Source organism: Vanacampus margaritifer, chromosome 20, assembly GCF_051991255.1.
Source record: "Vanacampus margaritifer isolate UIUO_Vmar chromosome 20, RoL_Vmar_1.0, whole genome shotgun sequence".
NCBI classification, from domain to species: Eukaryota; Metazoa; Chordata; class Actinopteri; order Syngnathiformes; family Syngnathidae; genus Vanacampus; species Vanacampus margaritifer.
In genome coordinates, this window is record NC_135451.1 from 15,401,837 (window position 1) to 15,427,366 (window position 25,530).

The 25,530-nt window shown below is 45.2% G+C and overlaps 3 protein-coding genes and 1 long non-coding RNA gene across 8 annotated transcripts; 2 read left to right on the forward strand and 2 right to left on the reverse strand.

Moving 5' to 3' along the window:
* Window positions 1-823: 823 nt before the first annotated feature.
* LOC144040663 (uncharacterized) lies at window positions 824-15,866 on the forward strand. Of its 2 annotated transcripts, none has more exons than XR_013289789.1 (6): window positions 824-975; window positions 1,584-1,721; window positions 6,591-6,768; window positions 11,948-12,087; window positions 14,317-14,709; window positions 15,643-15,866. It is a non-coding gene; the product is annotated as an uncharacterized LOC144040663 (long non-coding RNA). The 2 variants fall into 2 exon arrangements; XR_013289790.1 differs by having other exon boundaries at window positions 1,581-1,721; window positions 15,643-15,788.
* On the reverse strand, window positions 2,307-20,804 carry fars2 (phenylalanyl-tRNA synthetase 2, mitochondrial). 3 transcript variants are annotated; one of them, XM_077555038.1, is made up of 10 exons: window positions 20,774-20,804; window positions 16,353-16,641; window positions 16,078-16,164; window positions 15,942-16,001; window positions 15,707-15,875; window positions 14,531-14,696; window positions 14,314-14,445; window positions 7,147-7,307; window positions 6,623-6,783; window positions 2,307-2,905 (listed from the first exon to the last, which is right to left on the reverse strand). In XM_077555038.1, the coding sequence occupies exons 1-10, from the start codon at window positions 20,787-20,789 to the stop codon at window positions 2,767-2,769; spliced, it is 1,380 nt and encodes a 459-aa protein (XP_077411164.1). In that variant the 5' UTR covers window positions 20,790-20,804; the 3' UTR covers window positions 2,307-2,766. The 3 variants fall into 3 exon arrangements, with proteins under 3 accessions (XP_077411164.1, XP_077411166.1, XP_077411167.1); XM_077555040.1 differs by lacking the exon at window positions 20,774-20,804 and adding an exon at window positions 17,605-17,814; XM_077555041.1 differs by lacking the exon at window positions 20,774-20,804 and adding an exon at window positions 17,289-17,434.
* On the forward strand, window positions 17,824-24,384 carry lyrm4b (LYR motif containing 4). 2 transcript variants are annotated; one of them, XR_013289788.1, is made up of 4 exons: window positions 17,824-17,972; window positions 20,493-20,613; window positions 23,211-23,336; window positions 24,103-24,384. XR_013289788.1 is itself a non-coding variant. In XM_077555044.1 (3 exons), the coding sequence occupies exons 1-3, from the start codon at window positions 17,884-17,886 to the stop codon at window positions 23,256-23,258; spliced, it is 258 nt and encodes an 85-aa protein (XP_077411170.1). In that variant the 5' UTR covers window positions 17,824-17,883; the 3' UTR covers window positions 23,259-23,410. The 2 variants fall into 2 exon arrangements, 1 of the variants encoding a protein (XP_077411170.1); XM_077555044.1 differs by lacking the exon at window positions 24,103-24,384 and having other exon boundaries at window positions 23,211-23,410.
* ppp1r3g (protein phosphatase 1 regulatory subunit 3G) lies at window positions 24,068-25,451 on the reverse strand. The gene has a single exon (XM_077555042.1). The coding sequence runs from the start codon at window positions 25,315-25,317 to the stop codon at window positions 24,574-24,576; it is 744 nt and encodes a 247-aa protein (XP_077411168.1). The 5' UTR covers window positions 25,318-25,451; the 3' UTR covers window positions 24,068-24,573.
* Between the last annotated feature and the right edge of the window lie 79 nt (window positions 25,452-25,530).

Consider the following 25,530-nt stretch of genomic DNA (forward strand, 5'->3'; position numbering starts at 1 on the left):
AACAACGAAATGTTTTTTTTTCTAAACGTCAAAAATCAGAATGGAATAAACGCACAACCGTGACGTAATTTGACCTAATACATAGCTTATTGTTGAGCGTCCAAATGTGAACATTTGTGTTCATATTTCATGACGCTTACGTGGCGTGTGAAAAATATGTCACCATCAAAATTAATGTTTTATTGACAAATATACTATGCACAATATTTAAATCCTATATGAGGGGGAGACGAAGCAAACAACCATAAACATTTTTATTTTTATTTTTTTTAACGACATTGAGGACTGCAACTGCACGTCTCGTAGGGCGCCGACTAATTCCTGGAAGCGAGCCTGCTGAATAATTGAAGACGCAATTAAGGCCTGCAGGAAGAAAGCAGCTCATTAAATATTCATATGGGAAATCCCGCGAGATTTCTTCTGGCCTCAACCTACTCGCGACCACGCCCTGCAGGCGCCTGCTCCACTCATAATCACATTCATAAGAACAAGAATCATCTCACTTTTCTTTTTGACGACGAAATCATTTGCACGTAAACGTCTACTTGGAGCGAAAACGTTGGAGATTCATTGACGAACATGTTACATTCTTGCCCAAAACAATGACAGTCGGTGAACATGGCAGGAAAGCGCACACAAAATATTTTATTATCAGAAAAAAAAAATCATTCAAAATGTATCCAAGCGACAATAATGAAAAAATAAATAAACAAAGAAGGTAAAATAGACACTAAAAGGACATTCCACTAATTGTCAACATATTAATGTTCATTAATACTCAATAGTATTGTACGACGCAAAAAAAAAAAAAGATTGTCAGACGTGTACTTTCCTGCTGTTCATGTCTTGGCCTCTTCGGGGCAGTGTGGTGCACGTGTCGTTCGGATAATATAGCAGAAGAAAGAAAGTTGCCATGGAACTCAAATGTAACTATTAATTTAACTTTTCATGTCAGATTTGGAGGAATATTTGCTGGTGAGTATTGTTCCATTACATGTGTGTGTATGTTGATGCAGTGTTTGCTCATGAATGTTCGTTATTAATATTTGGAGCAATTTAAGAGCCTAGCATTGTGTGTTAGCCATAAGCTAGCGATGCTGGAAAGCAAAGTATAGATTGTATGAAAGCATGTAAGCCGGTGTGTTTAGTTTGACACAACTAAAAGTGGCGTGTCTGTCAATAAACAGCTTAAAGAAGCAAAGGTGGACGTTTTTTGAGGTTAGGATAACTAGCACACCTGTGTGCTCACCGGACTCGATTTGCACGTACAACTGTGACGTCATGAATAAGCTTCAAGTGTTCCTGTTGTTTTCTTCAATTGTATTTATTTATTCATAATTTATTACATTAATATCTCTGGAATGTTCACGTAGTAACCTGCTTGTATGCTTTTGGACAATTTGAGGTAATGTGCCTTTTGAATCAATCCAATTACTGTCATAGTACCAAAAAAAAAGCAACACATTAGGCTACCTCTACAATAATAAATCAAGAACTACCTTTCATTTAGTATTTTTTTAGGCTCACTGGAGATGTGAAAATGTTTCCTTTTTATTTATTTATTGTCAAACCTTTTCCAGCAGCATCGCTCGAGGGAGGAAAGTGGGTCGCTACTAAAAATAAGAGCCCCCCCCGCCCGCCTTTTGGAAGCCCCAACAGAAAGAACCTCATATGTGGTGGCACCGAGCGACTGGCTCAGGTTCCTGTCTCGACAGGAAACGGTAAGTCTTCTTGGTGAGATGACAAAAAGCTTCCTGTGAACGTTTCTGTTTTGAACCGTGCGACACATGCTAACGAGCTAAGTCACGACTGAAGCAAGCTCCGCCCCCTTCAGCAACAATTTTCCTAAGAACGCCAACAAGCAGCCTGGAATGTGGAGGACACGTTACCATGGCAACACACGCATGATAAAGACCTGGTAACTATGGAAGCCAAACTAAACAGCTCAGGCTCCATGTATCGCCAGGGTAACGGGAAATGGAAGTGGCTAAAAAAATATATATATGGAGGCACTGTTTACGACAATCATCACCATTAATAAGTGAAGAAATACAAAAATTAGCTTGATGCCAACTTTGTGGCTAAAGAAGAGACAGTCGACAGTTGAAAGGTGGTCGCCGCTCGGAAACTCTCGGCATTGGGACTTCTTGTTTGTCTTTAAGTCCACTTTATGTTTCTCTTTGCCTTCCACTTTATGTTGCTTGTAGCAGGGTTGGAGCTCCTCTTCTAGTCTGATGAGCCCTGAGAGCAAATGCTAACTAATAGCTAACTCACCATAATGCTTAAAAAAAAACAAACACTGAACATCTGGTATCGTTCTGATGATTTATTTGGAAACATTTGCTTGGTCATAAAAGTTGAGATCATCACTGATGTAAGGATGCCAGGAAACACTTGAACTCCCAATAAAGGTTCTCGTTACAGTTTAGAAGTTTTCAAGCCGAACATTATAGCTTTAGCATGTTAGCATCCAGTTGCTAACAATGAGGTATCCTCCACATGGCTAGTCTGGCGGCATCTCCTGAGGGTGTAGCTAACTAGCTAGGTAAATGATATTTAAGTAACTAGCTAAGCTGTAGCATCAATATGAGCGTCAGGTGGTGTCTTTGAGACTTTTTTCATTTCATTCAAAAAGTTTCCAAATATGCAATGAATTTCATATTCATATAGATTTATATTACTTGATATTTCACTATGATAAGGTGTGGACACGTTAAGCTTGGCAACCTCGACAACAATCGGCAAAAGTTTGGAAAGTTTGACTGTTTAGTAGCGTCCCTCGACGCCCAGCTCCATCTCGGCCCTCTCTTGTATCTGGCGATGAACTGCGTGCACTTCCTGTTGGCTTAGCGTGCGCTCCATGTGGCGGTAAACCAGGCGGAAGCACAAGCTCCGCCTCCCGCTCCTGAAACACACCACATGATTGATGGCTCTCTCTCTCACTCTCTTCATTCATCCTTAATCCCCCCCCCCCCCCGCAACCCCTCCAGCGCCGCTTAATTATTCAACATCCGCACATAGATTCAACCAGTCAATGTACTGTATGGCGTGTGTGCGTCTGTTGAATAATTGACGCCGCCATTATCCACATGTGCACCCCCACCATGGAGATCAATACACACACACACACAATCCCACTGCAAGCGTGTGTGTCCGTCCGTCTTGCAGTGTAAAAAAATTTGGGAGCCATTTTTTTGTGCTGTGATTTGCGTGCGCGCGCGTCATGAATAATGAAGCCGCCATTTTCCGAGTGCTAATTGCTGGTTAAGCGCTCCACTTGACCTTTAACGAGCCTTTCAAGCACCTGTGGGTTTAGCTTGCTCACTTTCATGACTTCCTGTCACAACAGGAAGTCAACACTTCCCGCATGTGCGTGCGCGCGTGGAAGAGCCGACACGAGGGCGTCCATCTCGTGAAACCGGGTCCAATCGATTGCGCTTGCACTTCCAAGATGGAAGTCCATGGGTCCATTATGGTGTCACATGTCAGCCAATCGCGGCTAATGGCTCGTTAGCGATTGCTAATCTGCACTTGTGCTCGATTCCGTTCACTTGAAACTTGATTACATTTATTCTCTATCACTCCCATATCAGCATGTCTGTCTGTCCATATACATTATCATGACTCATTCCTGTATCATTTGTTGCATTTATGAAGCTATTTCCCCCCAAAATGAATTCCAACATATTTTTTTCGGATTTATTTCATGAAATAGTGCCTTTAGTAAGGGCTGTGCAATTAATCAAAATTCAATTACAATTTCAATTATTACACTCCACAATTACTAAATCAGCATAATCGTCAAAAAAAGTTGTTTAAATTTTCAAATAACAAATTTATGAAATTTTGTTTCATCCAAAAGGTTCCGCTCAGTCAGAAGTCCCATTCAAAATTTTCACGGGAATTTTTCTAGTTATAGTGTTTAATTTTTTTTTTAATTATGGGACTGCTGAAAGCAGCACATATTACTCTCCACCCTAGAAAATCCCCAGATTTTTCCGCAAAAATGCGGCCCGTACCGTAGATCGCACCGGGACAAATGAGGTATCAAACGATGCGGCTCGATCTGACTCGGTGCGGCATTACTTTTCTAGGAATTCCGAGTTACCATGGCGACGCAATTCCCCAAAAACTCCCAAAAAAGTCCCATAGGAAATGAATGGAGAAAGGGGGGACAAATTACAGATCAAGCACCTTTTTCCAAGACACGCTGCGCGCGCATACGTTTACCGGCTGATATGAATTTTAGCTCATTTTGTATCAATTTTTCCCATCTTTAGCTCAGTGTCTAAATTTATTTTAAGGAATGAAAGCTCTCCCCCCTGTGCGGGTTCAAAGACAGTGAGTGAAATAGCCTTCTTTCATTGGTGTCTATTGCAAGTGCCAGAGTGAAGCAATTAGCCTTAGAGTGACGGGAACCAAAATAATCTATTTCCAAAAGTTTCACTTCAACTCGTCACCATGGCCACAATCTTTGCTCACTAGACATCAAATTCTCACATTTTGTAGTGACAAGTCTCTTCTTTCAGACAAACTAACTTTTATTTGGCTAAGGTGTCATTTAGTACCTTTATTTTCACTTTAAGCGAGGAGAAGTCAGACTTATTTGCCTGTCTTTTACATGTTAATTTCAGGCGCCTTTCTCTTTTCATTTCTGATAAATTATACGTTTTCAACCTGCTCTCATTTGGTCATTTTTCATCCGATTAAAAAAATGAGAACATGCTCGTGTTCCCCAAACCCTTGCCGTTCTAACGAGCCATTTGTGGAATCTGCATCTTGAACCGTTAAGTCGTGAGAGGCTTTTGTTTGAGGTGTGCGTCTGTCATTCATTTCAGTTGAATGTGTGTGCGTGACGTCAGTATGTTAAAGTTCCAATGTGTGTGCGTGAATGTGCATGTTTCTTAAAATTTAGTTTATGTTGATTATGGTTAACTTTCACATTTCTTGACCGATTCCAGTCATTTAAATTTTAAAATTACTTCTTATTCCGGCCTCCTTAAGAGCATCGACCAGTTTCTTTTCAGGCCGGGTCTTAATTTTATTCTAGTCTTCAAATGGAAAACACGGAACGTTTTTATGAATTATTGTTCACCGAACAACCACCTGAAATGCTTTTAAAAAAGCCCTACAAAAGGCTAAGATGGAACAAAAGTATGCTCTTACGCATTCAAATCACTTCTTATCCTGGCCTCCTTAAGAGCATCGACCAGTTTCTTTGTATGTGCTTTCTGTACATCAGAAAATATGTAACCGCAAAATATCTTCGGTAAACATACCTTTTCAGGCCGGGTCTTAATTTTATTCTAGTCTTCAAATGGAAAACACGGAACGTTTTTATGAATTATTGTTCACCGAACAACCACCTGAAATGCTTTTAAAAAGCCCTACAAAAGGCTAAGAAATTTATTTTAAGGAATGAAAGCTCTCCCCCCTGTGCGGGTTCAAAGACAGTGACTGAAATAGCCTTCTTAAGGAGCAATTAGGCTTTGAGTGGCGGGAAATAAAACATCTATTTCCAAAAGTTTCACTTCAACTCGTCACCATGGCCACAATCTTTGCTCACTAGACCTCAAATTCTCACATTTTGTAGTGACAAGTCTCTTCTTTCAGACAAACTAACTTTTATTTGGCTAAGGTGTCATTTAGTACCTTTATTTTCACTTTAAGCGAGGAGAAGTCGGACTTTTTGCCTATCTTTAGTTTTCAACCTGCTCTCATTTGGTCATTTTTTCATCCGATTAAGTAAATGAGAACATGCTCGCGTTCCCCAAACCCTTGCGAGCCATTTCTTGGATCTGCATCTTGAACCGTTAAGTCGTGAGAGGCTTTTGTTCGAGGTGTGCGTCTGTCATTCATTTCAGTTGAATGTGTGTGCGTGACGTCAGTATATTAAGAGTTCCAATGTGTGTGCGTGAATGTGCATGTTTCTTAAAGGGACAGTGAGATACTTTTAGTTGATGTTGATTATGGTTAACTTCCACATTTCTTGCCCGATTCCAGTCGTTTAAATTTTAAACTGTTCAGCTCATTTACAAGAGTCAGCAGTCCCATTCAAAATTTCCGCGGGAATTTTTCTAGTTTGTCTTAATATTTTTCTTTTTACGTTTAAACATTTTCTTGTTTTGTACACAAAATTCATTATCGTTTTAATCGTGATTTCAATTAGTACCAAAATAATCGCGATTACTATTTTCTTCATAATCGAGCAACACTAGCTTTAGTTGACTCACTGTAAATCAGCGATTCTCAAAGTGTCCACTAGGGCTCCCTCTAGTGGTATGAGAAGGCATCACTGAATTAAATACAAAGAAAATGGTCCCGCCATTTTGCTGATTTGTGTTGTTGTACAGTTAGTAACTATTTTGTTTTGGGTGTAATTTTAATTCTGCTATAAAAATATCTACACCCCGAGAGTATTTAAGAGGCTATTTCTATATCACGATTTTCACTCATTGATGGGGTGGGCGTGGCTGATTCTACACACGCACACACAACACACACTTTTCTCCAAATGTCAACTTTTTTCCTTCTTCTCTAAATGTCACCTCCCCCCTCATTTGTCTCCTCCTTCCTCCCTTCCTCTGCAGTGCACGCGTAACGCGCTCGTGTGTGTGCTCACGTGGGGTGCGTGAAGTCATCGAGCAGCGTGACCTCCTCCACCACGTCTCCGGCGATGCCGCGGACCAACTCGTAGAAGTCGCTGACGTGGAAGGCCCGCTCGCCCGCCGCCGGCAGCCAGAAGGAGATGTCGTTGTACAGAGCGGGGTACTTGCTCAGCGCCTCAAAACACACAAACACACACACACAACATCATCATCATCATCATCCTCCTCCTCAATGTCAACCGTTGACTTCAGTAGCAAAGAGGTAGCGGGATTTAGCAGGTGCAGTTCAGTGTGTGAGCATTTGCGGTTGATTAGGCGCTTATTGGGCCCTCCACGCGGCCGCGGGGGGGGGGGGGGGGGGTGGAGAGGTGGCGCCCAGGACCGGCGCACTGCCACTGAGCAGGAGATGAGCCGTGATCCCCGCACAGCTTTCCAGGAAAGCATTTGATCAATCGCGCTACCGGGTCACCTTCATCTTCATCCTGCGCCAGGAAATGCTTGATGGGGAAAAAAAACAGGCAGGAGGCGGTCAGGCTACCTGAAAGCGGATCTCCTGATGGATGTCGTCCACGCGGAATTGCTTGAGGAAGCGCTCGTCCTGGCTCCAGAACATTCTGATGTCGGGGATGTTGTACAGAATCATGGCCAGACGCTCCAGGCCCAGTCCGAACGCCCAACCCACCTTGTTGGCCGCGCCGGCTGACAACAAACGACAACACAAAGAACAATATGGCGGACAACTACAGCGCCGGAAAATAGCTTTTTGAATATTTATATTATTTTTAAGACCATCAAACTAATTCAGATATTGGACCAAAAAAATTACCCAAAATGTTGTTTTTTTTTAAGAAGTAAAAAGTTGCTGCACCTAATCACCTTTTTGGACAAGAATGAATGAATCTATGCATCTGGGGACAAAAATCGCAAGGACGCCTGCAAACCACGGTGAAAAGTGTCAGCCATGAATAGAGAAAACATGGAAGTTTAAAATTACAACTCATCATCGAAAAATATCTGAACGTCTCCCGTTGGTGAAACTGCTGACCAAAAAGATCCCCAGCACTTTTGGGACAATATTCTATTGACTGACCAAAAGAAATTGGAATATTCTGGAAGGAAATTGGAATATTCTGGAAGGAAATTGGAATATTCTGGAAGGGGTGTGTCTCATTTCATGTGTAGAAGAAACTCATAGCATCAGTCAAGTCCGGCTGATGATTTGGGGCTGTTTCGCCTCTCCAGGGCCTGGATGACTTGCTGTGATTGATGGAACAATGAATTCTGCTCTCTACCAGAAAGTTCTGGCGTACAATGTTGAGTCTTCAGTTCAGGACCTCAAGATAAAGCTGACAAAACCTCAAATATACAAAAACAAATGGATTGGTCGCAGGCAGAGGTGGCAAATCCAGGTCCAGAAAGTAAAAACCCTGCCACTGTTTGGCTTTAGCCCCTCATGCTAACTAGCTCCCTAGCAGGTAAACGAGCACCATGGGAGCTAGCTAGCTAGCTCGCTAGCACCTGGGGCTAAATCCAAATTGTGGCAGGGCACAGAGAGACAAACAAGCATTGCCACTCCGATTCACAATCACTGCCCGCTTGCCCATGGTCAGCCTTGAGGACGCACACAGGAAGTGACATCGTTGATGTGCCGTGCAGCGGCGTGACAGGAAGTGGCGCTCACAGCGTGCGCAGATGGCACCTAAACGCCGCCCTCTGCTGACAACAAAGTGGATAAAGACGTGCGAGAGCAGCGGCGGCAGAAGGAAATTCTCTCTAGTCCGCGACATCTCGGCAAACGTGCCGCCTGCCGGCCTCGCCATCTGTCCGCCGCAAACGTGGGCCGCGCCCCGCCAGGAGCTTCACTTGGATGCGGGAGTGACACGCCATCCTTTTTACAGCGCTTATCCGCGTGACTGGTCGCGGCTGAGCTAGAGCCCATATGACCCGCCCACAGCAATCATGTGACACGTTTTTACGTTTGTCCTTCACAACATGGCGCCCGTGACCTTCAGCCTTCTCATCACGACCTTGCTGCACATCCTTCACAAGTGAGAAAGTCACAAGGCACTCCTCCTTTTTCCGCTTCTCCCAGAGTTGGTTTGATTGTCTTGATCAAGCTATCACGTCCTGATTATCATCTCATCTCATTGTTTTCACCGGCTCCGCCCACCCACCACGTCCCCTGGGACACATCAAACGCTGCTGAGGTAGACGTCTTCGGCGCTCATTAAGACACGCCGACGTCTTCATCACTAAAACGCGCTGATGTCTTCATCACACCCACTCGGATCGCCACGTGACACGCGCACACACAGCTGAGTCAGACACACGCAGATGGACACGCACGTCGTCAAGTGCGACAGGAGGGTGAGGATGACGGACGGTGTTGACGGAGGGATGATAAAGAAGGTGGCGAGGAAGGCCAACATGGCGATGATGACGATTGTGATGACGACGACGACGACAGGTGTGCGTGATGTCTTGGATGTTTGCGGCAAGGATCACACGTTTCGCGTACGACGACTTGCGAGATGATGTCGACATGGCGTGTACTCACCTTTACCTTCTCCAGGAGATTGTGTTCATCCCTCTGACCTACAAAGACGCGTGGCAGTGCTGTGAGACAAAATTGGCTGCGGGGCGTCAGCATGATGATGATGTCATCAGTATAGATGTAACGATAACGCAATATTGTGGTATTAATTAAAATTGACACAATATCGTTGTCGTCGTCGTCATTAGGGGTGGGAATCTTTGAATGTCTCACGATTCGATTCCGATTTCTGGGTCTGCGATTCGATTCAGAATCGATATTCGATTAAGAGCGCTTTTTGATTTAAAAAGATTTGATTGACAATGATTTTTGCTTCAATCTATAGATGTGCAAGGAATTGTAATGATCTACTCCAGTCTGACTCGCTAATGCTAATTAGCGCGCGACTCGCGGCACTTTTATCACTCAAAAGAACGGTACCACACTGCAAAAAAAACCTACTTTTGTTGGACGTGGAGGAAAGGAGCGTGGAGGAAAGGAACGTGATCGTGACTTTTTCCTTCTTTTCTCTAATGTGGCTACAACTTAACAGTGTATTAGACCGCGTAGAACCACACTGTCCCCCAGTGGCCAAACCGGGTACAACATGAACAGCGCTCCAATTCTGAATCGTACTAAATGAGAATCGCGATTCTTATGAGAATCGATTTTTTTTTGGTACACCCCTAGTTGTCATCATGTCATATTTCAATATATCGGGTACTCGTGAAGGCTGCCGATACCAGCCGCAAGCAAAAAATCTGACCAAGCAAGTCCTCCTCGTCAGTAGTTGGCGCTACACTGCGACAGTTTGACACATTAAAAAATCGTCATGTGATCTTTGCTTTGTTGTTTTAGAGCCCTCTTGTGGATGCTTTCATCGCTGCATAGCAGCTAGCATTTTGCGATAGTTTGACAATGTGGTTAAGTAAAATGTCCCAAAACAAACTCCAGTTTCAACTGAATTCGTTGAACTCCGCCGAAGTGAAGTGATGGGATAACCTCACCAAAAAAAAAGAAAGGAAAAATATCTTTCTTCGCAATTATTTGAAATTTGATGTATGAAAAGTACTAGTGGTATCAGCAAGTAATCGAGTATCCGTCTGAAAAAAAGTGTTATTGGACGTCCCGTGTGGGTTGACGTCTTTGAACGCAGGACGTTGATGAGTGACTTTTTGATCTATTAGCATCTCAAAGGCGCTTTGAAGGAGCCTGCCTGTCACGACGACGCGACGGCCTCAAAGGAGACGAGATGTTTCCGGCGGCGTGCCAAGACACTTAAGGCTTTCACCGTTAGCTAAACTCTTTGCAAGCGCGCGACGTGAGGAGGAGATTATTTATAGACGCGTCAGATTATTCATGAGGCTCATTGTCAAGCGGGCGGCGTGGCCACCGTGACATACTACGCTAATCCTAATGCTAACGCTAATGACGACGATAGGATGTCATGTCGCAGCACAGTGGTCGATTGCGTAGCTCATCATACCCACGGGCGAGTCTGCGTCAGACATCAGGTGCTTTTGTGCGTGTGCGGCCGCAGCAAAGCTCCGCCCCCACGCTCTAAGGCCTCCCCCCACTGTTTGTTATGGAACACAGCGGCCTGCTGAGATGGATCGCTGCACAAACAAATGTTTGCTCTGCCCTTCGCGAACCCCCTAGACGCACGCACACGCCCCCACGCACGCGCTCACACCGAAATGCTCAGTCAGAGATGTTGTTTATTTTTTTTTTGATGATTTTAGCGAGACGGAGCGGCAGACGTAACGTGGGAAGAAAATTGAAATTGTGGTCACATGCGAGAAAATTCTCATTTATGGTCATTTCCATGACCAACTTGAAGAAATTCAGCACACTTTCTTCTTTTTTTTTTTTTCTTTCAGGAGAGCTCAGTATTGTTCATTCGATTTGACATCATCATTGCTCTCCTTTTTTTTTAAAACAAACAAACAAACAAATCAATTAAAAAAAAATTAATAAATGTTTTTTTTTTAAATATATATACATATATATACATATACACACATATATATATATATATATATATATATTTTTTGTATGTGGGTGAGTATGTGTATGTGCGTGTGTGTGCGTGCGAGCGTGTGTCTATTCATCAGTTCACCTAAAGCCCATTAAAAAAAATCCCATACTAATAATATAATATAATATAATAATAAATTGCCAAATGCAGAAACATCAATGTAAGTTATCACGATGTAGTGGCTCTCGCTAACAGACAGAATTAAGTAACCGGAATTAGGTTAAAAAATTCTATATACGTAGACCATGTTTCTATAAATTTTGATATTTGTTTTTTTTTTTAAGGCAGATATTTTTTCCATTAAAATGTGATTTATGAGGAGGTTAGACCATTGGTCGATATTCAGAGTTTGTTTATTTTTCCAGTTAACAAGAATTGTTTTTTTAGCGATAGTAAGGGCTACAAGTGTAGATTGAAATTGTTTATGTGGTAAGTCAGTTGTTGTTAGGGTCACCTAGCAAACACAAGTTTGGAGATAAAGGTATCCTACAGTCCAAAATAGCGGAAAGTTTTTCTAAGACTTATGTCCAGAAATACATAACCGGAGTACATAACCATAAAGCAATAAGTGTCTGTAGTGTTTTGTAAGCATTGGAGACAAATGTCGGAGTCTGAGAGTCCCATTTTCTTCATCATATATTGAGTAATGTATGTTCTGTGAATAATTTTATATTGGATAATTCAGCACACTTTCGCCGTTTCCTGGCAAACATTGATATTGAATCAGCGTAATTAATTTTTTTTTTTTTTTTTTTTTTACGATTTCAGGATGATAAGTTGATATTGGCGGCAACATTTTGTGATGGCGACATAAAATGGCACCAACTACGGTTAGGAAGACGAGTCAAGACACCGCCAACATGCACTGCCGGGAACAACTTCAAAATAAAAGTGGCATTGATGTCCAGGTATTGTTTTGTATTTTGTGTGCACATTGCAACAACTTCATGGGTACAAATTTGCATTTTGTGCTCATGATAGAGCCACTTTTTTTCAATTACACCCTAAACCGGCCAAAAATAATTTTAGTCTTAATTCAAAACAATGCTGATACACATTCTGCTTGCGTGTGTGTCAAGAAGGTAAAATCTGATTAAAGTCATGTCGGGAACAATTAACAGCCTCTCAAAGCTGTCACCTCAGGCCCTCTGGGAATGTGGTGGGGCGGGGTTGGGGGAAGGGGGAGGGGGGGTGGACCACCAGCTGGACACCAGTCATTTTCTCCAGTGGGTGTTCGGGTGCCAGACAGAGCGAGGGATGGAGGAGGAGGAATGTGGGGATGAAAGGATGGACGGATGAGGGGGGCATAGAGAGCTGTCTGTCACACGAGGGTCAAAGTTCAGGAGAAGGCGGCTCATTACAAGTGTGGAAACGCACAGGAGGGGCAACGGACATCCATCCTTCCATCCTTCCTTTCCATCCCGTCTTCTCCTCCGTCAGCCTCCCATCCAGCGCTCAGAAGAAAAAAAAAAAAACCTGACTCATCACAAGAAGAATTTCAACGTGAGAAATGAAGCGCCGCTTAATGACGGCAGGATGAGGAGACATGGGCGGATGGGCGCGCACATGATTTATTCAGGAGGGGGATTAAGAGCCAAAGGAAGCACCTGAACCTCACACACACACACACACACACACACACACACACACACACATAAAGGGCCCGTGGTGACAGCTTTGAGAGCCTGTTAATTGTCACCAACACGACTTAAATCAGATTTCACTAACCACACACACACGTGCACACGCACGCATTATCCCACCAGCACCCTCCCCTTTTTTTTTTTTTTTTGTCCCCTGGGACGTGTGTGTAAATCGGGTTTTTGGCCAGGAGGCGTGGCCATTAGCAAGTCCCATCTGTTGGGAGGGAAACCCCTGGGAAACACACACACACGCACACGCACACGTGTGTGTTTTATGTTCATGCACACACATTCATATTCTATGTACAAAAAGATGCATAATGAACACACGCGCGTGCGCGCACACACACGCGCAGTGTAATGAATAAATAAGAGGGAAAACCACTCGGTCTTCTAGCGGCTTCTGAGTGAATTAATGAAGATGTTTAATTTCTCCTCCGCCATCCATCACACTCCCCCCTTCCTCGTCTTCCGGACTTCCTCTACCCCCCGCCCACCCCTTGCTCTCCTTTTGTCCTTTTCCCCTCGCCCCCCCCCTTGCACACACACGCTGGGCCTCAGGCGCCACATATGGCAGTCACACTATTAAATAAGACGCACGCCAACCGGTGTCCCCTGTTGCCACCTCCTCCCTCCATCCTAATCCCCCCCCCCCACCTCCACACCCCACCCGCTCTACAGCAGTCACTCGGGTGCTCTCTCACTTTTTTGCTCTCTATTGTCTCCCAACGCTGCAGAAATATTGGATGGAGAGTGTAAGCGGGAGGTGTTGAATGTGGCGCGTTGCCGCGGCAACCAGCCACACTGCCGCAGTGGAGATGTAGGGGAGGTGCGCGCGGGTGCCTAACACACTCGTCTCGTGCAGCGTACGAATGAACGCGTGAGCGTCTTTGAACTATTTTTGGCCCGCTCGCCTCTCTCGCCGAGTTTGCTGGCCCGTGTATTCGTGTCACGGCGGCAGTCAAAACGCCGAGCGCCGCGGTGGTGGGGGTGTGCGCTTGATGGGCGCGTTCGCTCAGTGTCGGAAAGTATCAATTATTGATGGGAACAAGCAGCGGGCCAGCACAAGTAAGGAAGTCAGTTCAGCAGCCAGCATGCAAGCAGCTCACTATTTAGCAGGAAGTTCACTTGAAGTGAGCGTGTTTGTGGGCGGGGTAACGACCGGTGACTTCGCAGAAGGCCTATCAATGGCACCAATAAATATTATTATACAAAAAGTTAGGGATGTTCGATACTGCTTTCTTCAGACTATGAGTATGCGACTATTGAGTAGTCACCGATACCAAGTACCGATACCACTTGTACTTTTGATACATAAAAATTTCCCTCACAGAAAAGAATGAGAAGGACCTATATATCCTGATATAGCATTTTTCTCCTTACAATTGCATGAAATTAATAGCAATTTTCTATTCTTATAATTTATAGTTCCTCATCGATTCATTGAAATATTGACTCCAAATGTGTGCCTGCGCGCGTGTGCGTTCTGACCAGAGTTGAGCAGCTGCTGCTCCATGACTCCGCAGCCCAGCACCTCCATCCAGTCGCCACGGAAACGCACCTCCATCTCAAAGGAGGGATGAGTGAAGGGGAAGTAGCAGTCCACCCATCGCACCTCCAAGTCTGCCGAGGAAGACGAAAGGTGAAATCACGCGTGAGGAGCCGCGTCGCGGGACGGCCAGGTCGTGCGAGGTGAGGCGCGCGCGACCTCCTCCGAACAGGTGCCTGACGAGTTTGCTGAGCGTTTGTTTGAGGTTGAACTCCAGCAGCTTGACGGCCTCCAGACTGTGGACTTCCTGTTTGTGGGGCGTCCTGCGTCCACCCGCCGCCTCAAACATGTTCAGCTCGTCGCCGTTGGCCACGTCGCAGAAGAGCTGAGCACAAAAGGTAGTAGGTACTTCTTATGTCCATTTCAATATGTCAATAATCAAATAGTCTTTATTTGGTTTTTGAACTAATTTTCTCCCCAAAACGTATAAATACGTTCTATTTTAAATGTTTTTAGTGTCCCAAAGACGTTTTATGTTTTTTTTATGGTAGAGCATTCAGAAGGCTTTGATGCAGCCTCTCAACTGCAAAGAACGGTAAAAAAAAAAAAAAAGGTAGTTATTACACAAACGGCCAGCAGGTGGCAGCAGAGCAAAAGAGATCAACCAGGGCCATGTTGAAAAAAAGCTCACTCACAGTTCTAAACAGATTTGTGAATAGTGATGAAACGTAGCTACATTCTAATGCTAATTGCTGCAAAACGGAAACAGATAGAAATGTACTTTTTTTCCTGATGAAATAAGAGACTCTAATCTTTCGTTTGGTAGGTTCCATGTTTTTATAGCAATGGAACACAATATTCTGTGGGCCTTGCAAAATCAGTCCAAATCCAGTAAAACAGCTGGGAGTGAAGGGGATGGCTTCATTGAAAATGGCTGCGAGTGAATGAGTTAATCTGCATATCTGACACAAAAAAAACTAAAAATTACTGATTTTTCATATTTAATTAAAAAAAAAAAAAGTCTAATACTGTGGTGCTACCTTGACTTAGGACTCGGAGTGCCCCAACTTAGCATTTTTTTCCGTTACAAGCTGTCACCTGGTAAATTTTTTTGCCCAACTAATGAAATCTAAAATCAAAATTTCAGATTTTTGCTCTGAGTCTAAAACAAAATTTTGTGTTTTTTAAAGTCAAAATCCCATGGCATTATGGGAACAAATGCTATGTTTTTAGCATTTAGCCTAAAAGTACATTTTAATGTATTTGCCAGTCAAAAATGTTTACTCCACACTGGCAGTTCCACATGTCCATATTCTCATTTTTTCTGTTAGGTAAAAAGAACTGCAATGAATTGTGGGTTGGTGCTCAAAAACGGAGCAAGTGTAGTTTTGGTACCTGGCGATTGGAGAAGAGACGCACGCCCTCCATCTGGTGGAAGACGGGATAGTGGCTGGCGTCGATCTCGTCCCGCCTGTAGACGTCTCCCGCCAAGAGGAAGGCATCCAGCCCGCTGCTCACCAGCTCCCTCTGGTGGGCAGACGTGTGCGCGCGCAGAATGGTGCTCCTGCGAGAAGAGGTGAGAGGGCGCGGGTACGATATGGGCAGGGCAGGGCAGGGCGAGGCGGCTCACCTGTTCAGGTAGTAGTTGTCTCCGCGCTTTCTGCTTGGGTGCTCGGGCGGGATCAGCAAGCTGTCAATCAAATCAATCGGTGAGCAGATGAACGAACTGCTCGGGATGCTGTAAATCAATCAAACAATCAAATGACCTGTCAAAGTTCTGCTCCACGGTGACCACGGGGCTCAGGTTGTCGTGGGCCGAGAACAGCGGGTTGCCCGAGCGACCCGTGTAAGCACTGATGAGAAAAAGAACACAACAAACATAATTGATAGTGACCGCAAAGTGACAGGTCGCTAATGAGCGAGCGCGTGTTCAAGAGGAAAGGTCACAAAATGGCAGAATCATAAAATCACTTCACCACTTTGAAATGGAACATTAACGCTGCGCTTTTTTTCTGCCGACTCAGCCAAAAAGTGATGGCACCTGTAAAAGTGAGCTTTGATCCGTTCCTTGAGGAGCCACAGCGGGTGATGCCGTTGGTTGTGGAGGTTGCGGCCCACTTTGGCCAGGACCTTCGGCGTGACGTTGGTGAAATCGTCGCACGGGTATGCGCGGCCCAACACCTCAACGCTTTCCTGGCCGATGGCGGGTTTGAGGGCGGGGCCATGAGTGCAGGCGCATCGGCATGATGTGGCCAGAGGGGGCAGCAGGGGGCGCAGCAGCTGGCGGAGGATCATGTCCGAAAGTCGACTCTGCCAGCGACCCCTGCAGGCTGAAGCAAAGCGCGACGTCAGCAGAATATTTTGTCCCGAGTAAAATCGCTGACACGAAAGGTCAGCGTCGTCATTTGCTCAACATGACTGCAGCAGAATCCAACATCGAGGAACAGAAAACTTCCTGGGGAAAAATGACGGGATAAATAAATGACCGACTTTAAGTTTGACAAACAAAACAATAAAAAGCGCCATCCAAATATTACCAACAGATTTGTAAAGGTACATATTAGGGCAGTCCCAACTTAGTAGTACCACATTGTGCCACAACATGCCAGGCATCAATGAGCTCTCGCTGTTCAACATTCAACAAGGAAACGGTGAGTAATTCTGCAAGAACAGAATTAATGACAGCGTTCATTCGTCCATGTTAGGTGCATCCTGGTTTTGTCACAGCTGCATATCCCACCCTAAACACAATCTCGCTCTGTGATTACAAATGTTGGAAAAAAATTGTTTTATTACAAACAGTGTCCAGCTGTATCGAATATTGCTCATTTACAAACGTGATCATGTTTAGTAGCGTGCTTTGCAATTTGCAAGAGTGTCGATTAGAAGTGTACTGCATCATAGTAAGAGGACTGTCTAATATTTTAGTGAAGTAACTGAGTTACATGTTGACAATAGTGACAAATATAAAACATACCAATTATAGTACAATCATTTGATGGCGTTCCATGGCCCCCAGACAGTGACCTGCGACCACAGCAGTTAGTTAATCTATCGCTTTTAGCTTTTGAAACAAATAACTGTGAAAGCCTCTTAGCTCTTGTCTGTTTCCCTTCAAGCAATCAATAACAACTAAGGGCAATCGAGGGTAAAGCGATATGGTTATCGACATATATGCTGTTTGGCGTGTTGCAATAACGCGCATAATCTCACACCAATGCATGTCGGTAAAACACTTAAGTTTGTGTTTCAACGTTTATTTTATAATAGTAAAGTAAGCAAGGGTGGCTTACCTTCAAACGCTGTATGGCAGTACCTCCCGTGTACTAGTAGCTACGTGCCCGAATGTTTAGGTAGTCGTTTAAATTATAGTTTGGTAAATATATGCATATAGCTCGCCCAATACTATACCAAATAAGATGTTATTATAATTTTAATTGGCCAGAAAAAAAAACAAAAAGGCAAAAATCAGCGGCACGAATGTTTAAATGGGACAGGCGTTCTTTGGGCACACTTGTCAGTGGGGTCCTAATGCCTGCTGGGCAATGTTTTGTAGCTGTTAGCTTAGCAACATGATGGCGGCGCCCTCGAGAGCGCAGGTGATTTCTCTGTACAGGATGCTTCTACAAGAAAGTTATAACTTCCCCTCGTACAATTACAGGTAAGACGTGTTCGTCGATAGTCGCGCATGCTTTCGCCACGTAATTTTTTCTCAAGGGAATGTCAGCCAGCGGCGTGCTACGTGCTAATGTAGCTTCTCACTGTTTGCATCAGACGTCACTGAGTGACAGCCTCCACATTTACGCAATAGAACAAAATAGAATGCCCTTATTTTCATAGTAAACGTGTACTATGAGATTGAAAGCAGAATGTTACATGGCTCGAAATTGCTTTTTTTTGTTGTTGCTTTTTTTTGTGCTAATCAATGATTCCGTTTTAATAGCAATTTTGGAATTTTGAAGGCAGCCATGGCCAAACGGTTAACGGGAAATCAAGTAAAAAAAATGTTTTTTATGTTGTTGTTCTATGCGCTTCCCACTACGCTAAACATGGTATTCTTATTATGATTATGTAATTTGTATTTATGAAATATGAACTTAGCGGCCACTTGCTGTTAACTGGAAAGGGCATCACAGTGTATAAGTGCTCAGGTAAGGACCAATCATGACTCACCTTTTTTCTGGGTTTGGTCATGTGACATTTGTCTTAGGCACTGTGATGTAATTTTTAGTCGACAGCAAGTGGATAAAATGATGCTGCTGAATTCATATTCCACAAACACACTATTAATCGCAAAGCAGGGTTTAGACTAGTAAAGCCGCATAGAACATTATGTGAAGAAAATTTTTGCCTTGACTTCCCCTCTGACAATTTGAACACATTACATATCAAACCAATTTGTGCATTTTCTGCACTGCCAATTTGAAATGACGTCCTGTTTTTGTGTAATAAGGGCTACAAATATGGATTTTTTTTATTTTTTTTTATCTGAATAATCAATTAATTGAAAAATCATTTGACAGATAAGTCGATTATGTGTGTCGTACGTGACAGGAAAGAAAGCGTGACAAATGTGTATTTGAAGACGACGCTTGTGACATCAAGAGCACAAGCATCAAACTTGCGCTTCACTTTTCCTGCCATCCTTTACAGTCTCTTTCCTTCCATCTTCCTCTCTGCGTCCCTTCATTGCCGTCCTCATCCTCCCTCCATCCCGTCCGTATAAAAGCCGTTGGCTCGTCATCCCACCATCATGTCCTTGTACGCGCTGGTGTTTAACGGCGCCTCGTAAATCCGGCCCATCGCTGCTTTACTGGCGCGCTCTTAAATGCTCAATGAGCTGCGCCCGCAAGTAGAAGAAGAAGAAGTGGAACTTGTCAAGGTCAATGAGCATCTGCCAGCTGTGTCGCATCTCCACTCCATCATCAGGGCAAGCGGCACATTGAATTAACAACACTTTTACACCCCCTCCAAAAAAGACCCCCCACTTGGAATTCATGTAAAATTCAGCCACAACGCCCCGCCCCCATTCCCTTTTGTTCAGGCTTTCCCCACTTTGTAGACAAGCTAGTGGAAATTAGCATAGGTGCTATGGTGATTGTAAATTCTACAACACTCAACACAGATCTTCTTTCTATGACATTGTTACAACAATAATTATCAGGACTTAGTTGGGGGCCTTCTCTGCCTGTACTACTAAATTGGAACTTGCCTGTGTACTGAAAATACCATTTAAAATTTTTAAAAAAAGGCTTCAAAATTTGCAATGCAGAGTGGGCTAAAAAAATGAAATGTGATATACAGTAATGGGGAGTGTGTGTGTGTGTGTTTGCTAACACACACAGTCATCCGACACTGTGTACACTCCCTGTGCTGGCTATCGCTTTATTGATTTCTGCCGAGTGTGTGTTTTCAATCCCCAAGCTGCACAAATCAAATTAGTGCCAACAGCCGAGTCGTTTGAACTCGGACGGCCTCCGCCTGCGACCCCGCCAGCTTTCACGGGAAAGCAGACTTTTTGTTAGCGCCTTTCGAAGAGGAACTTGAGCCAAGAATGTTCTCCCCCACTAGCCTCAACGCGATATTGTCAGGAATTGGATGCATTTGCCCATTTGGGGAATAAGAATGAAGACGATGAATCGAGTCCGTTGTCCGCCATCTCTGGAGGCAGACATTTTGGCCTTTAACCCGCCCGCTGCTGTCGGCCGAAATGAACGGCAAAGTTCCCTTGGGTTTGCGTTGCCAATGTCCTGTGACAAACCCAGACAACAGTTGAGCCAAGTCAACGGCGCGTGCTACCTTTGACCTCAATTTTACTCAACAGCAGAGGGCGCTGTAGGACAAAGTGGCACTGGCCTGAGATGTGTGAAAACGCTATTTAATTCTCATTCCCCTAACACAATATTTATCAGAATCACCTTTTTAGAAGTAACAGATAGAGCAACAAATGTAGAAAGATATAACTAATACTATTATTAGATTAGATGTATATTCTTTATCCTCTACAAAAAAATGACTGTGACAGCATTTTACTGCACTGCCTCCTGGTGGCGAAACATGGTCACAGAACAAATTCAACTATTTTTCTCAAGGTGCAATTTTATGAGGACAAACCTATGGACAATTGACTGTAAAGAGAAGATGTAATAATAATCGTAATAATTATCTGCGTGTGTTCCAGGACGTACGCAGTGCGGCGTGTGCGTGACGCTTTCCGTGTCAACAAGAATGTGGACGACCCAAAAATGGTGGAGAGGCTGGTGCTGGAGGGCCGCCAGTCACTGGCGCTGATACAAAGACAGGTAACACACATGTACACACACGCACACCCTAGCGTAGCCGCATGATGACTAGCATGCAGATGAGCACCTGTTTACTGACCCGCCACCTGTCCCTCTCACACACAAACTTGTGCGCACTCACACACACACACACACACGCAGGCCCCGGCCGGCTAATCACCTGAGCTTGTTCCCATAATGCATCAGGGCCCTTGGGTTCATTCTCGGTTGCTTCCAGCAGACGCCGTCAAGGATAGTGTGTGTGTGTGCGTGTGTTGTCAGGTCATGGACTATTACAAATGGCCGTGTTTGTGTGCCTGTTGATGTGTGTGTGTGTGTGTGTTTGCTGCATGTGTGCGCGTTTGCTCGCACACGCACGTCGTCCGCCGCAGGCCGGAATTGAAATCAGCGCTTGCTGATGCACTTTGAGCTTTTGGGAAGACGAAGCGGAGCGCCTGCGAAAGTAGGACGACACTCTGCGTGAACGACTGCGTCACTGACTTACCTCGACGCCCCCCCCCCCCTCCCCAAACAACACCACCCCCTCCCCTACGCTTTCCTGCCGTCACTGGAAATCCGCAGCCCCCCCGCCCTGCGGCTCCCCAAACCCGCGCGAGCACACACACACGTTTAGTCGGGAATGATGAATGCCACATTCACAATCATCATTCGCAACTCCCCAATTGCTAAAAAGGGGTTTTAGTGGACATTTTAGGAAACAAGCTAAATTTCGGGACATGTACAAAAGAGACATCGTCATGCAATTAGATTTATTATTTTGACAACAAATGAAATAACTACAACTAAAATAGAAAACATTAAATAAACGCTATAAGAATAATTTTGAAGTGGAGTTAACCTTGAAAGCTACACTGTTGGCATAACAAGCGGACACTTGGACACGCCCCCGTCAACCGTCCGCCTTGCAACAGCGTCAAAGAAATACCAATGTAGACTAATCGAGCAACTCATTTCCTGTCACAAATGAGTTTACACAAGGGCGAGGAGAACGGTCGCCGGTGGGAGCCCGATTGCATCACTTTCGGGATCTCCTCTCGCCCCCGCCACGTTTTTAAAGAGGAAAAGGATGGCGAGACGCACCAAAACACGCCGTGTGGAAACGCGCTAAGGAGGAGGAGCAAGAAAGATGACGACAACTTTTCAAGAAACTTTATTTCGGACACGTCTTGACGAACCTTCAAAAATGAATTCTGAAATAATCAGGAGCCAAAGAAAGCTTGTGGACGTTTAAGGACAAAAAGAAGATCAAAAGCACGTGCGCTTTACTTTTTTTTTTTTTTTCCTTTCAGTTTACAAGTAATTTTCATCCTCATCAAAATCATCATCATCGTGTGTGGTGGCAGAGGAAGTCTCTTAGCCGCCGCAGCGATTTCCATGAAGGCCACGCCCCTCGTTGCTGATTGGCAAATAAGGCCACACTCCTACGGCACAAAGCGGCCAATGGGGGCGGAAATTGTCGTCATCGCTGTCCCGTGAGCACTTGGCGCCCCCTGGTGGCCGCATGCAGCAATTCCACTCGTTCCAGTCAATAAAAGAAATACTTGTGAGTGGCGCAAAAGTCAGTGTGACGTCATGGAAAGGAGCAACATCATCACCTCTTCTCTCCGCTCACTTTATACCTCAGACTGACTTTTTTGAGATTTTGGATGATTTCAGACGTCATCATGTTCTCTTTGAGGTCACTCAAGCGAGGTGGATGCAAAACTACTTGACAGCAAGTAGTACCTCCAAAAATACTGTTGCATATTTCCACTCAATTACTTATTCAAAGTTACTAAATACTCTTTACATCTACTAAAATACTCCCTAAAAGTTACCCAAATACTTCAAGCAGATGTACTTAAAGACTACTTGAGGAACTATTTAAGTCTACAAAAATACTCCCCAAAAGTTACAACTTAATACTCGCTAGTGTACTCAGACTTCAAGTTACTTAAATATGAATAGAGGTAAATAAAAAGTGCATTTAAATAATGATTCAACAAATTTTACCTGTAAATAAATACTGATCTTTGTCTGTGTCCATATAACGCTGCTGTACCGCCTCCTGGTGGCCAAGGCAGGCAGAGCACATAGAATTGGACAAACCGTTTCATTCTTATGGCATTATCAAGCTATGTTTTTAAAGTACAATGTTATAGAGGACTATTTTTAGTTATTTAAAAAAAAAAAGTCCAACCATTTGTGTGTCTTTGGGGGCAGATAGGCTGGAACGACATGATTGCGTTTCCTTTCATTTACATGGGAACAAGGATTTGAGATGAGTGTTTTGACTTATGAGTATGTTGACAGAACTGATTCAGCTTGTATCTCAAAGCACCCCTGCGCACGGGGTCATGTGGAACTGATTTGTTCTGGGGGGGGTAGGTTATCTTTTCCTCTTGTTTGTGTACAGCACAAAATCAATCAAGCGCACACACACAGTGATGGCAAACAGAGCGAGAGTTGCGTAATAGCAAGTAACACAGAAGGGCAAATAAACATTCAATACCTGTCATGTGATTCTCTTTGAGTGATTGCATGTGATGTCATGATTTGATGTGAATGCCGCGACGATGCCGGCTTGCCGCTGATGTCATGATTTTCCCCGTGCGCAGGTGGCCGTGGGCAGCATGTACCAGGCCCAGAAGACGGTGGTGGAATAACAAGAGGAGCACGTGACGTCACACCAGCCAATGGGGTTGCAGCTCGTGAGGTGGGCGGGCGCATCATGGGAAATGTGGGTGCGTCCTGCTTCCTTCCGCAGTCTTTGGATGTTTCATGAAGAAAGTATAATAAAAGCACTTTATGAGACAAATTGCAGTGCACGTTTTGGTTGCGGGACACGTGGACTCTGCGGAGAGGGCTGGGCGGGCGGGGTCAGGTGGAAGTGGGCGGGGTCAGGTTAGCAGGGCGAAGGTGAAGTGGGTGACTGACCATGCAGCTTGCAGACAAGCTAATAATAGACCGGCGTGTTGTTTGAGGACTGGCCCGCTTCCTCGCATACATCATGTGTTTTGACACACACACACACACACACACACACACACACACACACCTGACCAGATTGCGGGGGTCGTTGTTTTAACGTGTTGAGCACTAAAATGACTTGTGTGCCACATGGAGAGACAAAAGCACCCCCTGCTGGCTAAAACCGTGTTTCTCCTGATCATCACTGACATCAAAACGCCATTTTGAGGCGGCTTCTATCATGTCATTTATGCTACAAAATCATCACATAGCACATGTTAAGAGTATGTTGATATTCACACCAGCATCATCGTTACAAAATGTGACATCATTGTGTGCTTCTGAGTAAACGCTTTATTATCATTATCAATTATTTGAATAAAACTTTTACTTATTTCACTTATGCTAAACAAGTTTGTCATTGTTTGCCTGTGTGAGGTGTCGCCGCACTTTGAAATCGAACCAAACAAACAAAAACTTTTGGCTTCTGAATGACAATAGGGACTTATTGATGGCAAAGTGTTTTTTTTATTTTTTTAGCACAACAAGCAACTAATGGAAATCCCAGTGATGGCTTTTGAAGGGCTTTTCGAGTAGCCAGGCAAGTCCTAGTGTAGTACCACTTTGCGCCACAACATGCCGGCAGCGCTGAGCTCGGCTGGAAGATGTGCAGCAGAAAGAACAAGAGGCAGAAAAGATGAATTCTTACATTTTACAGTCAACTTAAGAGGTGGGAATGACACAAACAGCTTGAAGCGTGCATGCTAGGCCTCTTATTTGGGGAACTGCAAGTGAGAGAGTCGTTTCAGTTTTCCGCAAAGTGACATTATACAAACTGTACAAATGATCTTTTAAGAAGTTGAAATGTATTGAAAAGTAGAATTATGAAAAATCTGTTTCAGTGGCACTTGCGGGAGGGTTGGGAACAAAATCCCCTGGGAGGAAAAAACTAGGTTCAAGAGTATTTTTATTGACGAGCCATGTGACGTCACTTCCTCTTGGCAGCGGCCCTCAGCGGTCGTGCGGCTCAGGAGATGGCGTCAAAGCGGGCGCGCGGTACCGCAGCGTGAAGTTTCGCCCGTCGTTGTTGTCCCAGAATTCGCCCTCGTCGGACCGGAAGTAGACGGCCAGGTGCACGGCGGACCCGGCCTCCATATGGGGGGGCGTGTATACGGTGAAACCGTAGCGCGCGCCCCCGCCGCCCGGCAGCTGCGCGTCCACCAGCAGGGCCTGCGCGTCCACGTGTGAGAGCCACTCGTTGAAGGTGTAGCGCACGCCCACCTCCCCGCGCGCGCTCCCGCTCAGCACTCGCACGTGGCCGCGTAAGTCGAAGTGAGTGACGGAGACTCGCTCCAGGCACACGCGCAGCATCCGAACCCGAGAGTCCGGGTCCGCGGGTTCGGCGAAGCAGGCCACAAGGCGCCCTCCCGCCACCGGGTCATGGTCCGGGTGCCACGCCCCCGTCGCCGGACGCCCAGTATGTCTGGAGAACACGTTGTTGGGCACGCGTGGCTCCTCGAGCGCGTTGAAGTGTTTGACGCTAGCCAGACTCAAACCGAGAGAGTCGGCGAACTGGACCCGCTTGCGGCGCTCGCTCCCGGACACGGCGACCAGCAGCAGCGAGGCCGTGCAGGCGGGCAGCGAGCGGGCCCGTCGCCTGTCGCTCATGCGCCGCTCCAGCTGCAGAGCGTCCTGCTCATCGTCCAGTTGGTCGTCCGCGTCCGGGTCGGGGTCCGATTCGCGGTTGTGATCCATCCCGGCCTAGAGCGGCGGCGCTGATCCGGACCGGGACATGACTCAGCCTGCAGGCCGGATCTCTTCAGCCCCAATGTGCTGCTCCTGCGGCTGCCGGTCAGAGTCCGCGCTGGGGCCTGCTTGCATAGGGGAGGGGACGCCCCCCATTGACCTCCCCCACCAAGCCCCCCCACCTGCGCACCTGATGTCACGTAAGCAACGTATTAAGCATAA